At 39.6% G+C, this 17,504-nt stretch overlaps 1 protein-coding gene across 1 annotated transcript in view; it reads left to right on the top strand.

The window, feature by feature from the left end:
• KIF13A (kinesin family member 13A) overlaps nt 1-17,504 on the top strand; it is a 73,031-nt gene that overhangs the window by 4,850 nt on the left and 50,677 nt on the right. The window contains 6 exon segments of the mRNA XM_033154657.1: nt 9,043-9,055; nt 10,564-10,624; nt 12,097-12,189; nt 14,244-14,424; nt 16,588-16,675; nt 17,144-17,278. Coding sequence (XP_033010548.1) covers nt 9,043-9,055; nt 10,564-10,624; nt 12,097-12,189; nt 14,244-14,424; nt 16,588-16,675; nt 17,144-17,278 — 571 coding nt within the window.

Below are 17,504 nucleotides of genomic sequence, written 5' to 3'. Positions count from 1 at the left end.
TTTCATTAACTAGTTACAAAGTTAACAACTATGCAGCATGTTGTAGTTAGTGAGAGATTAGCAAACCTTTTAATATAATTAACACAAGTGGCTACAGAAGGGATGGTTATACCTGTACCTGATTATTATCCTTGCAGTTCAGACAGATCATTAGAGGTGTGGAACAGTTTCAAATTTAGCATTCTGCTTGTTATGTAGGCACCGTAAATAGTAAAAAAAGAAAGAAAGAGTAATTCTGATACTTTGAAGTTTTAATTTTGCGGTAGCTATATGCACCTCCATATTATTTTGATTTGTAAAGCACTTCATAGTTTTTAGTGCAAGGGTGGGGAACCTTCATTCCATTGTGATCTGCATTCTGTTAGGGGCAATCTGTTAGAGACCACACCCCTACCCATTTACTGGGCCACTGGGGAAAGCATAGATGACTCTTGCCAGAGGTTTGAACCAATTGCTTGTAGAGGGCTCTCCCTTCTCCATCCATTTTGACCTCATTTTCCTATCTTGCCCTCTTCTCTGCCTCCAGGCTCTCCCCACCTGTGTAAAATTAGGCCAAAGGCTGCAGTTCCCCCACCCATTTGTTAATACATCTCTATAGTGGACCACCCCCCTTTCTTAGTTGTGGAATGCTGTGTAATCATTAGTACTGAAAGCTTAGGCAAATATTCTCAGTGAAGCTGTAAAAATAATATTTACTGGACTGTTTTGGTTTTGAAGTCAGTAGTGTGATGTGCCTTTCAACTCTCACATGGTGGGAGCATTTTTTCAGGTGACCTTCTAGGAAGATCACAGGTCATATAATTTGTTCTAGAAAAGACTTCCCATCCTCCATGTTTGTGAAAAGTGGACTACAGTGGTACCTCCAGTCACGAACTTAATTCGTCCTGGAGGTCCATTCTTAAGCTGAAACCGTTCATAAACCGAGGTGCGCTTTCGCTAATGGCACCTGCCAAGCTGCCGGCACGCGACTTCTGCTCGCATCCCAGGGCAAAGTTCGCAACCGGGAGCATCTACTTCTGGGTTAGCGGAGCTCGTAACCCGAAGTGTTCACAAGGAGGACGGTATGTAACACGAGGTCCCACTGTAATCAGAAATTTGTGTGTGCAGAATTCAAAAGTATTATCGAATGGTTGCTTAATAAGTGAGCAAATTATAGTTCTACCAGGGCAGTTTGCAACAGATTGTTGCAGTGCAGAGTTTTCCTGTTCATTATGGCAGCTTGTATTCCATGTCCTTTTCCTACTCCATTCCATTCTCCATTCTCTTGGTTTTCTGTTGTCTGCCTTGCTGTACTCAAACCTTTGCCACTTTCCCCCTTTGTGTTCCTCTATCCATACTTTACTCAAAACTGTACCATTAAAAAAAAAATTCCTTTGTGTCTTTCCACTTCTGCATTACCCTGCCACTGTTTGAAACAGGTGCTTTCTCCCTTCTCACTGTTCTCAAACTTCTCCCTCCTCCATTCCTCAGTTGCTTCATGTGAGAGAGTTAAAGGATTTGGAGCCTTCAGATATTCCATAGGTCCTTCACACAGTGTATTCCACTTCTGGTAACATGCATTGTCTTAAGCATGGAAGTTCCAGATTGAATGTAGTACCGGTAATTTAAAATACATATTTTGTTCGCAAGCATGTACCCATATGTGTACAACACAGGATATGGAGCCCTCAAACCTTCCATAGTAGTTTACTTAAACCTCTGCCATTGTTTAAAACTGCCAGTTTCCTCTCATTTCCCTCCATTCCTGCTTTACTCAAACGTTTGTTTTAAACCATCTCCCCCCCCCATCTTTCCATTATTGTTCCTATACTATGGCCACTGTTGTTGTGCAACCTTCCTTCACTTCTGTTCCCATATCTCGCTCTGACTTCATGCAAATCCAGGATTGCAATGCATTACTACAAATCCTGCAGTGGTGGCTGCACTATGACATACTTCGTTTTTATTATAGAGAGAGGTGGAGGAATGCACAGATTTGATGAAGTGCCACGTACCTTCACCAGGAAGAAAGGGGTTCTGCAAACATAGCTTAAATATATTAACCCTGCTTCATTTCCATTTCCTGCATCTTCTAGTGCTCAAAAGCCTCTGCATTTGGAAAATCGTCATGCCTTACAAAACACATTTTTAGTTTGTGAATCCTTCAGGATTAGTGTTTGCATTAATTGTTACTTGGTTACTTACTTTTGATGAAAAGATTAAGCAAACCAAATGTAAATATTTATACTATCTACATGCTGCTGTATACACCCATAAAATAACATTGAGAAAATGCCTTCTTTCATTGCAGTGTGAAAATAGGGACTATGAAAAATTCAATTGCACATTTTTATTATATTCATGCAGTTTGCTATTAGTCTTCTGGGGTACTCTAAAAATTGACAAAAATGATTGCAACTATTACATGAATTGTTCTCATTGCACAAAAAGCCCAAACTAGTACATAATACCAGTTTCAGAGTTATTAATCAGAGCTGAAAGCTTTTAAAAGAAAAAACACAAAGCAAGACTATAGGTGTAGACCACCCTGCAGACTCCTTCCCCATGCATATCCAAAATCTGCTCAGAGCAGATTGAGACTGTGCAGAAGGCTTCAAGAGGAAGGAGAGAAAGAAAGGTGATGTCCATTGTACAAGTGCACAGGCATGTTGGATGTAACACTAATAATTCAGGCTGCAATCGTGACCCTACTTACCTGGGATTAAGCCCCATTTAATTCAGTAGGATTTACTTATGGATAGATGTGGTTTGCATTGCACTGTTAGGTTTTATGAACATAAAATAGTTCACAGTGGGATTTTTTCTTTTTTCTTTTTTTAATATGCTTTTTATTAGTTTTCTCACTTAACAAACACACACAAAAATTAACAAAAATAATAACAAAAAAACAAAAAAATACATAACATCCATAAATCCATACTTATGCCACCATGTTCTTGATTCCCAATTCCTTATCTTTCCCAATAGACCTCTGTCTTCCTCAAAGTGGGTCTGTCTTATCTGTTTAATAAACTGCTTTTTTTAATCATTTCACCATTATTCTGTTATCTGAATACTATACTTATAATCCATTTTGTGGTTTGCGAAAGTTAATCAAAGCATGTCCAGGTTTTAACTTGAAGGCACTGTTTTTAAAAATATTCTTTATAAATTTCCCACTCCTTTTTGAACTTTTGGTTTGGCTATCTCCTAATTGTCTCCGTCATTTTTGCCAGTTTGAGATATTCAAAATTTTTATCCTGCCATTCCTCTTTTGTTGGTACTAATTCTTCTTTCCAGTTTCTGGCAATTAATATTCTTGCTGCTGTTGTAGCGTATAAGAATACAGTCAAACCACCGCCTCTTCTTACGGTCCTTCCAAGTCACGACCGCGGCAAACCCAGAAGTAACCAGCAGGTTTGCCGCCATTCGCGCATGCGCTGGAGTGGCGATCACCATTTGCACATGCACAGAAGTGGGCAATTGCCACCTGTGCACAACAGCGCCTCTCCCAGCGGCTCATTTCGACCTCTGGGCGGACCTCCAGAATGGATTATGGTCACAAATAGAGGTTCCACTGTATTTTCTTTTTTCATTTGGAACATCTGAATCTAAAATGCCTAAGAGGAACATTTTTTTCAATTCCTCATATATAATATTTCAAAAATTGTTAATTATTTTGCAACCACAGTGGGATTTTTCCTTTTGGTGGTTTCTGTGACTTTTTATTGCACTTCAGGGTTATTGTGAAAGTTGAGATTCTTCGTATATGTGTCAAGGCAACACACCAGTCACTCTGGAGCAAGAAAAAAATGATATTTGCTAAACAAAAACGGAAGAGCTGCTGTAGAATTGAACTTTTGTCTTAACCGAACATGGAATGTAGTACTATCCATTTTTTAGTTGGAAGTCCAAATCCATTTTATTTCAGTTGGATTTGCTTCTCTAGTACAGTGTTTTTCAACCACTGTTCCGCGGCACACTAGTGTGCCGCGAGATGTTGCCTGGTGTGCTGTGGGAAAAATTGAAAAATTACTTTATATATAGTCAATATAGGCACAGAGTTAAATTTTTTAACATTTTCTAATGGTGGTGTGCCTCGTGATTTTTTTCATGAAACAAGTGTGCCTTTGCCCAAAAAAGGTTGAAAAACACTGCTCTAGTAAATGTGCAGCTGTACTCTTTTATTTATCCTTTCTGTTGTTGTGTAGTTTGGCTTGTTTCTGGATTTTCCAGAAGGAGATTATTTTTATGCTTGCTGTAAAAATGCATAGGGAGCCTTTTTTGGTTTTCTTTGTATGTAAGATCTGGCTCTTGAGCTGATTTTGTTTAAACTCTGCCATCTTTCCTAGCCTGAATTATGTGCTTCTTTTTATATAGAGGGATAAAACTTAGGATGTTGGGTAAATAAGAATGACTTGGCATTAGTGAAAATCGGTGTGCGTATCCACATTCACTGGACAATAGTATATAAATTATCCATTGCAACCTGCATTGTGCTGTTGATGGATTGTACACTGGGTGTGCAACTGAACAGAATGATCTATATTGTGAAATATATTGCCATTGGTACAACTTTAATCATGGCATTAGTTCTTGCTGAATATTGATGAAATTCAGGCATAACTAGGCACTTGCCTGATTGTGTATGACAAACAGAAATAGTGACCAGGCAAAAGCCAAAAGAAAAATAGTTTGTCATCTGATAAACTGTGTGGCATCATCAAAAGGGCCTCCTGAGCAGACTGTAGGAATCAGATAGGTGTGTAGATGGACAGATGGTCTTTTAGGTAAGCTGGCCCTGTATAATTTTGGTATTATGCACATATTTCAGCATATTGACCATGTCAGCAAATTTCACAGGCATCTCAAGACACATGCAGAACAGAACTCAGGACATAGAATACAGTTGAAGTAATATGTATAAAATGTATATATTGAGGTTGCAGGCTTTAACACACCATCAAATAATTTACAAAACTCAGGCAACGGAGCAGAAAGTATGAGAGGCAGGGACACAGAACTTAGGACAACAAGCACATAGAAGATGAAGCATCAGAGGGCAACATGAAAGAAGCACTGAGGAGACAGGGACTAGAGGGCAATACATTTTACACATGAAACTTTCTACTATCTGTTGAGATATCTGCCATTGGTTTTTAGCAAATTCTGTGCTGTGCACATTTGCTTGGACTATTATTTCATCCAACACTGGGAGAGCCCCACCTGCTTACATGGTTCAGACACATTATTACTCTTTCTACACCTCCACTGCTGAGCTGTTTGCCCCAAATTCCCAAAATAGGAATCTGAAAGTGAGAGAGAGATTGAAAAGCCCAAGCAGGCATCAAAGAGATAAAGGTGGGATATTTATTTCAAAGATTGTGAAAGCAGTTCCACATGCATACACAACTTTCAGGCTTACTGCTTCACAGCACACACACATGCACATCTATGCATGTGTAAAATGAGCAGTGTTTAATAATAACAATGGGAAGAGAGGCTTTAGGCACTGAGGCAGAATAATCTGTCTACTGGTTGACCTTGATTGACCCATCCTTGATTTATACAAAGTTACACAGGAAGCTGCCAGTATACCAGGAAAATTTGCCCTTAGATTAGCTTCACATTGTTCCTGCTAGAAAGCATTTTCAGTTTTGTAGTAGTCATATCTTTTTTGGTGGAAAGCTTTTATAAATATAGAAAATGGTTTCTCAGAGTTTCAAGCTATTAACTATGCTATTTGAACTTATGAAGCAGCCATATACTGAATTAGATCATGCTGCCTAAGATTTTTTTTTTAATAGGAACTGGGATTTTGTACACGAAAAGCATATGCTTTATGACTGAGTCAGTGGCACCAACTTGAATAAAATATTTGGGGAGACTACCCCCCGCTGGAAGGTTGCAGGAAAGACAGACGGAGGGCACCCTGGGAGACAGGTGGGCGATTGGATAGAAGAGGAAGAAGAAGAGTTTGGATTTGATATCCCACTTTATCACTACCCAGAGTCTCTAAGCCAGGGGTCCCCAAACTAAGGCCCGGGGGCAGGATGCAGCCCAATCGCCTTCTAAATGCAGCCTGTGGACGGTCTGAATCAGGGTGTTTTTACATGAGTAGAATGTGTCCTTTTATTTAAAATGCATCTCTGGGTTATTTGTGGGGCCTGCCTGGTGTTTTTACATTAGTAGAATGTGTGCTTTTATTTAAAATGCATCTCTGGGTTATTTGTGGGGCATAGGAATTCGTTCATATTTTTTTTCAAAAGATAGTCCGGCCCCCCACAAGGTCTGAGTGACAGTGGATTGGCCCCCTGCTGAAAAAGTTTGCTGACCCCTGCTCTAAGCGGCTAACATTCTCCTTTCCCTTCCTCCCCCACAACAAACACTCTATGAGGTGAGTGGGGCTGAGAGACTTTAAAGAAGTGTGACTAGCCCAAGGTCACCCAGCAGCTGCATGTGGAGGAGTGGAGACACGAACCCGGTTCACCAGATTACGTCGTGTCTACCACTCTTAACCACTACACCACACTGGCTCTTACCTGCGCTTTCTATGCCTTATCTGCGCTTTCACGTGGTGGAGAAGGAGTCTGAGGTGGCTCAACACAGTCAATTTTGGATGCCCCCAGCCTGCCAAAACATTTGCGGGGGCGAAGGGGTCTGAACCGCTTAGAGTTGGCGCCTATGGTGGTTGCTCCTTCTGTGGTTGCATCCAGATATAGTGCCTACATGGATATCTAATCCAACTGGAGAATACATTCCTCATTCAGATCCTGTTTTTCAGATGTTCAGTAATGTATAAGAATAGACAAATAGTAGACAAAGCCTATGTTGGCACTCCACCACCATTAAAAGTTAATTTACTGTAGCTTATTCATGTGAATGTAATTGAAATAGTTGTCTAAACAGCAGTTTTGCTCATCTCAAGCAGTTCTCTCACATGCTTCTGCTTTGTCAGTGCAGAATTCCTAGTGACTGTGTCTATCCGGAATAACACATGAAGTGTTGTTTCCATTATCACTCAGGAAATTGAGATTGTTGTGTGGAAACATGAGACTTGGAATGTTTATTTCTTCTGTTGTGGTTATAACACCGTTTCTGGAAATACCATTAAAGGCTGGTCCATGCATGCATATATCTCACTAGATATTTCAGCTGATTTGGCTTAATGTAAGTGTCTGTGCTGAGGTGATACAAAACTTCTGCCTGTGGTGAGTGTTCTGTGATGGCAGTTTTGTACATACAAGTCACTTTTTAAAAAATGAAACTAAATAGATTTTATTTCAATTAAACATGCTAGCATCTTAGGACAAACATGGTAAATAGAACAGTCCCAACAGATAACTAGCCCAATCAGCTGAACACAATGCAATGTATTAATGACAGTAGAAAGGTACCATGACATTTCACAACACATACTTTTGAAACAGTCTCAGCAAGCTACCATGCACAGTCTTATGTACAAAGAGAGAAAACCAGTTCTGGCTAAGATCTCAATGGATGCATGCAGAGCAAATTGACTGCTGTTTGATCAAAACTGACCAAAGCATGACACACTGTAGTAAATGTGCTTGCAATATGTTGCAATCTCAACTAGAAACCACAAATGAATATTGCTTATATGTTGTACATACAAGTCATAAATTGATTGTGTAGTTGTCCACCCTTATGCAGCTCTCTAATTATGTGCAATTACTTATGTGAATAACTAGTGGCCTCAGATAGGATTGAAGACTGACATCTGCATCTAAAGATTTTTTTTTATTTTATTGGTTTATTGCAAGGAGCTGAAGATGCTACACATGTTTCTCCCATCTCAATTAATCCCTACAACAACCTTGTGGGGTAGCGGTAGGTTAGGCTGAGAGATGGTGACTGGCCTAAAGTCAACCAGTGAGCTTCATGGCTGAGTGGGGATTTGAATCCTGGTCTCCCAACACTCTTAATAATTTATCCAGCACTTACATTTTTATGTCCCCTAACTGAGCTATGGAAATTATATTTAATTTAATATAATTTTAAATTTAATTAAAAATTAGTATCTTTGTCTCTGCCAATCAAACAACATGGAATTTACTTTCTATCTAATGGAAAAACACTATTTTGTTCAGGAACTACCAGCACTTGCTGTGGGAAGTTCTGGATACTTATATCATATGGAAATATAGAACTAGAATGGGAGCTTCTGACCCACCAGGCAAACCTGGTCCACCAGGCCTTCCCACTTGGCCTGCAAAGCCGTTTTGGGGAAGCCATGTCCCTGCCCCCCACCCAACACCTGATGTCAGGTGGGGGGCAGGTAAGGGTGGGGTTTCAAAAGAGCAATCAGGAACTTAAAGTGGGCTCCAGATTGCTTCTTTTCTAGAATAAGGTGTGCTTCCCGCCAGAGGAGTGCAAATTGCTCAAAGAGGGAGAAGCAGCTTCCATCTGATAGAAACCATTTCCCCCTCCCAACAGTGCTCTTTGAAGGTCCATGTGCAGGCCACTTCAAGCAGAAGCATGGGAGGGGTATGAAAGGGAGAATTCTTTCTTTCCTTCAGTCCTCTTTTGTGCTGGGGGAGGTAAAAGAGGAAAGCCTTCATTTTAAAATGCTGACTTTTTTTCAGAGTTCCCTTAGCAAAATGGAGTGCTGAACAAGGCATGCTCCCAACTGTTCATCAACTGATGGGCAGTAGAATCATACTTTGCTCAATGAAAGAAAAGCAGAAACCACCGCTTCCTTCCAGCACTGTTCTTTGCAGTGCCCTACATGGGAATGAAGGGGGGGGGGGGAATTCCTGAATTAATACTGCAATTGCATTCTCTCCTGTAAGTTGTACAGGTGTTTCTTCTTAAAATCTTGTTGGTATTCATTATTTTTGGAAGAGAAAAAATTATTGCTTTCCTAAGTCAATAAATAATGAATTCACTGATCTCCCCAACCAGAATAATTTATGGTGTATACAGAGTGTTCTAATAGTTTCAGGCACTAACCATCTATTCCCTTTCTTTTTAATGCTTTCCAATTATGTGGATGATATATTGACAATCCTTTTCTGCCATTGCTGTATTTCCATTCCTCAGAAAATTGCCTAAGGTAAGTGACTGATCTTTTAAAATACTGTTCCTTATCAAAATAAAGATAATTTGCTCACAATATCTAGTATGCTTTTCCACATTCAGTTCAATGGCTTTGCTTTCTAATGGGATTTAGAACCTGCATTATCTGTCTAATTTTGTTCTACAACCTGGTGCAGAGAAAAAGTTTGGAAGTTGCCAGCTCTGGTCTGTCTTTGTAATATGAATTTGATACATTCAAGTGTGAATTTTTGACAGTCACATAAGACTGAGGTGCATGTTAAGCAGACCTGCTTTGCCAGGCATACATACAGAATTATATGCATTTTACTGAAGGTCATTTCATATTTAATAGACACAGTGGTAACATACATGTGGTGTAGATCTGGACCCAAGGTTGCATGTGTTGCAATTTTAAACCTAATTTTTTGGTAAAAAAAAAACCTAGTCTTATACACGGAAAAATACGGTATGTCTACATCATCCTCTATGTAAGAATGGTAGCCAAGGGTCAAACACAATATATAGGATATCCATGATCAGATCTCCCAACACTAATTTTGTTTTTTAAATAGCTTTAAAGTGGATTTGCCATTTTTATTGGTGCGTGAGTTTAGGAGGAAGGAATTTTTAACCCTTCCCTTTGCACAGTTTTCAAAACCTAAAATGGTCCTGCTAGAAGATAAATATACAGATACCTGTATTTTCCCCCTAGTAGGGCTAATAGCAGCTTGGGGGAATTTAGTTTAGAAAAATAGTCCTAGAGCCAGTATTCCGATAAAAATTGGAGCCCATCAAAGCTGCATTTAAGAAAATGTTTGTGTGTTTTAAAAAAGTGGTAGTCAGGAGAGCTATGCCCAATTTCCTGCATTATGTCTGTTTGGCTCTGATACATTTTCAGCCTGAAAAGAAGGGAAATGGGTTAGACCTTTAGACAATAAACAGCTGAACCTCACAACTAACATGAATTTTGAGTAATTTTATCCACTTAATGTATTTAAAGAGTGTGCATAGAGAGAATGATATGGAAAGAAGCACTTTAAAAATGTTTATTAAATATGTACAAAATAGTAATAATGTAATGAGCACAGCTGTCAGAATTCTGATAATAAGAGATATATAATTGCATGCTTTAGTTTGTTGCAGCCTTCCCCAACCTAGTGCCCTCCAGATACTTTGGACTGCAACTCCCATACGCCCCAGCCCACAGGGTCAATGATCAAAGGCTATGGGAGTGGTCCACAATGGCTCAGTTCGTATGTCATGGCATGCCACAATTAACTGTGGATTTCTTTTACTACTGCTGCTGATGGTCACTTTCCAAGCCCACTAACAAGTTGTTAGTTAGTACCTCATATAAGAACAAACTAACTGCAAATAATCAGAAAGATCTGGGATTTTAAAAAAGACATTTGAATATAAATGGTTTCTTTTGCAAATTGCGAATGTTGCATTTGCTATTCAAAATGGTGTGAGTTTTCATGGTTTTTGGAAGTTTTAAATTTACTTTTTTGTATTCATATGCAGGTGTTTGCCTTTGATTACTGCTTCTGGTCTATGGATGAATCAAACACTGCAAAATATGCAGGTATGATTGGTAATTACTACAAGGCTTGGCTGATGATTTATAAAATTCTACTTCCCTCCCCGTGTTTAACGGAACCCACATTTTCCTGCTTTCTCTGTTTACACTGTTATTAATTTTATTTTGAGTTCTAAGTCCATTGTGATTTGGTTATGTACTTGACAGAAAATCAGCGCAGGGTGGTGGAAGGGCTCTGGGGATGTTACAGAGAGCCCCTGCCCCACCTGACCAGCAGCACATCCTCTTCCAGTGGAGAAAACAGCGAGGTCTCCAGCGGGGAGGGGCAGGCAGCTCCGGGTCTTGAGAGCAGAGGCTCTGGGGATGTTGGAGAGACCCTGCACTCCCCTCGCTCAGTGGGTGAGGAGGGAGCCACGCCATTTCCGACGTCCCAAGTGCGCAGAGGGGTGAAACGCAAAGCGGGGAGGCGGAGATTTGGGATACCGAAACTTATGTTGGGGTCACAGCCGGAAGGGGCCACTCCCAGATTCTGCGAGTGACTGATACAGACATGAACTTGTAGCTCTGCACTGTAAATAGCATGCACAATAAACCTCATAAAAGATGGTTTGGAGCATCGCGAGCAACCATCCCACGGACCTTACAATATCATAAGACTCAGAAGTGGATCAATATTTTAGAAGTAGCTGTTCTGGTAGTGCTACAACAGAATAAGTTGGTATAGGACAACCCAATGCTGTCAAGCTCTCTCGAGACAATACTGATAAAGACAGAGGGTTCAATCCAGACTTTGATGGTAATCAGAAGCTTATTTGTGGGGGAGTAAGTGTCATTGAATTTGGAAGCACTGAGTAAAGATGGCCAGAGTTGCACTGTAAATCATACTTAGAGTAGACATATTAACATCAGTACTCATCATTACTAACTTTAGGTCCGTTGAAATCAGTGGGACTTTTCTAAGCATGACTCGTATCTGGATCCAGTCAAGTGATTGCAACCTATGTGATTGGTACCAGTACACATATATCCAATACTCAACCAAACAATGAATTTTATGTCAATGTGGATGCAATGGCTTCTATCCAATGCAGCACTAAGTAAGTGGTTTGCCAGTGCGAGGATTTGTGGTTGTACAGCAGGACTTCTCCTTCTCCTCCCCCAATATACCCCTTAAATCTCTTCTGGGGCTTCAACCCCTGGAGCAGATTTGGGGAGGATGTGGGGTAGGAGAAAGGGAAAGTCTCATTGTGCAAGTGGGAATTCTTGCACCGATGAAACACTTAGTGATGCATTGAATACAAGCCAAAAATTACATATCAAGTTGATACTTTTGATATGGTTAGAAAAACATTGTGTTAAAAACTAGATATGGATTTAGATGTCATATTTAAGCAATCTAAGCAAAGTTTTTCACAACTGCTTTATTATTATTCATTTTTTTAATTGCTTGTGGTGATAAAACTTAGTTTATTTAATTTTGAGGCTTTGGTTTCTCAATTGTGTATTAAATTTTGTAGGTCAACAAGTAGTGTTCAAGTGCCTTGGTGAAGGGATTCTTGAGAAGGCCTTCCAGGGGTATAATGCTTGCATTTTTGCCTATGGACAAACAGGTGAGAGGTTTTTACAAGTGGGGATTTTTTTATTGTGCCAGGAGTGCCACTTAACTAATGCCTTTCTGCAGCCCGAACCTCTCCTTGAGTGCAGTGTTGGACTTCTTTGCCACATGTATTTTCTCTCTTGCATCACATCCCAGTCACTTCTATCTTAATATACCTCTTAACTCAAAACCTAATAGCACTCATGACTGTCTTCCTGTGTTCATCTACCTGAACTTAATAGAGCATACTCCTGAATAAATATACTCAGGATCTGGTTGTAGATCTTTCTGACTTCGAGACAAATGATCAGTAAATGGACAAAGCTTCATATCCTTAATCTGAAAAACAAGTCTAGTTTCATTAAGGATAATCTTGAACTGTGGGATCAGTACTGTTCTATACAGACAGGTTCCTAATAACAACATTGAAATGTGACACTATACAGATGCCTTCTCAAACCATTATGCTTTGGTTGTGTATGCATAATCTAATGAACTTAGTTCAGAAGAGGAGAGCACCAATTATTGTGCTAAGACAGTTGCATGTTCATTTTTTTACACTTGCAAATAGTTCGGAGGAACTGAGAGCTCTACTTGAAATATTCCTCTAAACACTATTAAATATAGCAAAACATGCATTTGATGAAACTTCACAAAGTTAAGTCATGTGCCTACGACAAGGTGCCAGCATTTTCTTTTACTTGTTTTGCATATGCTTTCCACAAAAGAAGCATCTATATATTTTCACAACATATTAGTTAGCCTAAATAACTTGACATTCATAAGGTGGACAGATGAGAATGAGAAAGCAATCTGTACTGTCATCATCATATACACTTGTGTTTGTAGAGCTAGAGTTTGTAGAGCTAGAGTTAAAATTGTACCACTTATGTACAAAAGAAGAGGCACCTGAGGTTTGCAGATATGAAAAAAATGGCTTAGGATAGTCCTGCAGTATAGTTCATATTATATGCTGCAGTTCAGCCTCTAAGTAGTTTATGGTATTGTCTAGAGCAGTAGTTTCTGATCTTTTCAGACCTGGGACCCACCTTTAATCCAAAAATGCATTTGGGGACCCATTTCTTAATATTTTGCCATATATTTAAATAGTGGTTGTGATGCTTTTGCAACCCACCTTAGATAAGGCTGTGTGACCTGATAGTAGATTCTGACCCATCAGTTGAAGACTAATAATCTGAGACCCCTATGGAAGGTTGGTTGTTGGGCTGAAGCTGAGAATTGGGAGTGGCCTCCAAGACCATATAACACCGTCCTGAAAGATCTTCAATGGCTCCCAGTACGTTTCCCAGCACAATTCAAAGTGTTGCTGCTGACCTTTAAAGCCCTAAACGGGCTCGGTCCTGTATATCTGAAGGAGCATCTCCACCCTCATCGTCCAGCCTGGACACTGAGGTCCAGCGCCGAGGGCCTTCTGGCAGTTCCCTCGCTGCGAGAAGTGAGGTTACAGGGAACCAGGCAGAGGGCCTTCTTGGTAGTGGCGCTTTCCCTGTGGAACGCCCTCCCAGCAGATGTCAAGGCAATAAGCAACTATTTTACTTTTAAAAGACAACTGAAGGCAGCCCTGTTTAGGGAAGTTTTTAATGTTTGATGCTGTATTGTTTTTAATATTTGGTTGAAAGCCGCCCAGAGTCGCTGGGGAAATGCAGCCAGATGGGCTGGGTATAAATAATAAATTATTATTATTTATCCACATTGCAGATTTGGCTGAGAGAGTAGTATACAATAATCCTGTAGCATAGTTCACTGTAACATCCCTGTTGTAGGTTGAAGCGCTGTGCTGAGAGAGCAGCTTCCAGCAGCCCTTATACTGTAGGCCACTGCTAATGTTGTATGCCAGAGGTGGGACTTCTTAACCTGCCCCTCACAAACCTCTTCCAAGGTCAAATCCAGCACTTAGGCCAAACCAAATACTTAATTGCATGGAGAACCCTTAATTGCATGCTCCATTGACTTACATGGAAACTGCCTTCACCTTTTGTAGGAAATAATTTGAAAATGCAAGGAGAGCTTTTATAATGCATATTTCTTTTCTATATTCTGTTTTAGGCTCTGGGAAATCCTTCTCAATGATGGGCAATGCAGAACAACTGGGTCTGATCCCACGGCTCTGCTGTGCGTTGTTTCAAAGAATCACTTCAGAAGAAAATGATTCACATACTTTTAAAGTTGAAGTGTCCTATATGGAAATCTATAATGAGAAGGTCAGAGATTTACTGGACCCTAAAGGGTAAGGAACTTGTTTTCAGTGTTGATCAACACAACAGGTTAGGAATGAGAGTATAATTTGTGCACTGAGACCCAAACTATACATGATTGCTTTAAATGTGACTGTGCCTCAGATGTGTGGGAAGGTTGTGATTTAAAGGGCCAGAGTTTGTACTGAAACCTTTTCTGACAACAGTATTCCCACTTGCAGCCCTTTTCCTCCAGGAGTTCTCCCCCCACCACCAACCAGGCTCACTTCTGCTATCGGAGCTCAGTAGAGATAAAAATATTTGGAGGCTTTGGGATTAAAAGTAGTGGGTGGGGGGAGGAAAGAGGAGATTCAGCTCCCTTTATCTGCATGCTTCAAATAGCACATCACCACCCATCAAGCAGACCCAGTCAGACCCATAAGGTTATCATCTGTCACTTCCATGTGTAGTGTGAACTTGACTGCTCTTAATAGAGCGAGCTATATTTACCAAAGTGAAATGCCAACCATCTGTGATTGGTGGTCATTAAGGAACCTGGTTTTCAGAATTTGCTTCATGGAATGTGAACAAAATGAGCCATGGGAGTGACTTTTATTGTTGCTTGGCTATTATGGTAGCCAGATAGCTGTACAACAGCAGAAATGAATAAGAGAACATGGGGGGGGGGGGGTTGGGGGGAGTCTCTCATTGTCCTGTGTATTAAAGTTTGGGGCTTATGAGCTAGATAAAATGTAAGTAAGAAGAGACATAATAGAGGTATATAAAATTATGCATGATATGGAGAATGTGCATAGAGAAAAGTTTTTCTCCCTTTCTCATGATACTAAAGGTTGGCATCCAATGAAGCTGAATGTTGGAAGATTCAAAGCAAACAAAATAAAGTATTTCTTCAACAAACATACTTAAACTATGGAATTCACTTCCACAAGAAGTGTGGGAATAGTGCAAGACTCAGCGAATCCATATTTTCTATTAGGGGAGATTAAAGAATATGATTGTAATTTAATAATAGGTAGGTTTAGAAGTGATTATTGGTATTATTATATTATTTTAAGGTTCATAATATTATTAAGTAGTTGTAGTTATGAAAACTAGTAAAATTGATAAATTGTAATTTAAATTTCAAAATCAATTATAAATATAAAATCATTTAAAACAGCAATAGCACATTCATAAAAGAAACTCAAACCTAAAAGATACCAATTGGGATAAAGATTTAGAAGGCTTATTGAAAGAAGAATGTCTTTAGTAGACACCAAAAAGGAAATAGAGAAGACACCTCTCTGGTATTCAATGGGAGGAGGTTCCAAAGTGTAGGAGCTGCCTCACCAAAAGTTGATTCTGACATCCTGAAATTGACCTTCTGTAGATCTTGTAGATCATACCTACAATATGACATCTCCTGAAGAATGATTGGTAGGGTATGTAGGGAATGAGGTAATCTTTTAGATATCTTGGTCCCAAGATGTTTATATCAGCACCTTCAACCAAGCCCAGTAGCTAATTGACAACCAGTGCAATTCTTTCAGTAGTGCTGCAGTGTGATGGTATGTTTCCACCCCAGTGAGCTACCATATTTTAAACTAACTATGGCTTCTGGGTCAAGGGCAGCCCCACCTAGAGTGCATATCAGTAATCTAATCTGGAGTTTACCAATGCATGGATTATGTTAGTTGGGCTATCCCGATCCAGAATAGCTGTAGCTGTCTTACCAACTGAAGCTGGTAAAGGGCCTTCCTAGCCATTGAGGTAATTTGGACTCTTACTGACAGAGATGGGCCCAGGAGCACCCTCAGACTATGAACTTGTTCTTTCAGGGGGAGCATTACCTCACCCTTGGATAATTGTATGCCAGTTGTTGGAAATCACAAGTGGGGAGAGTGCTGTTGAGTTCAGGTTCTACTTTTGGGTTTCCCATAGGTTTCTGATGTGCCGCTGTGAGAACAGATTGCTGGACCATATGGGTCCTACAGCAGGTTCTTAAATCTTTTCACATTGAGGCTATGAAGATGAGGGCAAGTTAGAGGTTAAAACAAGTTATAGGGAGAAAAAATACCAAAAGTCTCTTTATAATGTTATTAAAAAATATTTGATTAAATAATTATCTTGGTAATTACCCTTGACATTCCAAGCAGATGAGCTTTTTTAGGAGTTGGTTGGTAAAATTTAGACTAAGACCATTTTTTCTTTCAAAGGAGTCGACAGTCCCTCAAAGTTCGTGAGCACAAAGTTTTGGGTCCATATGTAGATGGTTTGTCTCAACTAGCTGTTACTAACTTTGAGGTAGGTAAAAACCTCAACCTAATGATATTTGTCTTACCCAATATTGAATAAATACATAAGTAAATATTAAAGACTGGTTGAAGAAAAAGCACAGGTGGCATAGAAATACATTTTAAAGGAGAGACCTTGTGTATATTCGGGGCTGATGAGTATTTTAAAGTAAAAAAAGAACTTTCTAAAGAAATTCAATATGGAAATTATATTAGCAGTTTTTAAGCTATTGACTGATTTCAATTATTCTGTTAACAATTACATTATATTAATCAGCTGAAGATAAATTAAGGCACCTTCTATTTTCTAAACTGTTTGTGGGTGGGGCAAGCCTGTGATTAGGATGATGTAATTGTCTCTGGGCTTTATATGGGGAAGGTAGTGATCATAGGTGAATCAACTCTTTGAGCCAATGGAAACATTGTGAATGGGAATAATAAATTCTTTGTTTCATCCATTGTTTTAATTATGCTTCAGGATATTGAATCATTGATGTCAGAGGGAAACAAGTCCCGAACCGTTGCAGCAACCAACATGAATGAGGAAAGCAGCCGCTCCCATGCTGTATTTAATATTATAGTAACTCAGACCCTTTATGACCTGCAGTCTGGCGTAAGCAAATTGAGTTTAAGGGCCTTTGGAAATTTTATTGTGTGACTAATGTGATTCTAAGTATGTGAACTTGTAAATTCCTCCCCGTTGATTTCAGGGACACCCCAGTCCCAGACACATGTGTTTTAAAATAGGGATGTCAGATTAACAGTGCAGAAGAATGTTAATGGAAATGTACTGAAAATGGTTAAGTCCCAAATTAAAATCTATGATACACATATGAGTA

Source organism: Lacerta agilis, chromosome 7 (assembly GCF_009819535.1).
Source record: "Lacerta agilis isolate rLacAgi1 chromosome 7, rLacAgi1.pri, whole genome shotgun sequence".
Lineage (NCBI taxonomy): Eukaryota > Metazoa > Chordata > Lepidosauria > Squamata > Lacertidae > Lacerta > Lacerta agilis.
Note: the sequence above shows the minus strand (reverse complement) of the source record. Positions and strands in the feature narration are given on the sequence as shown.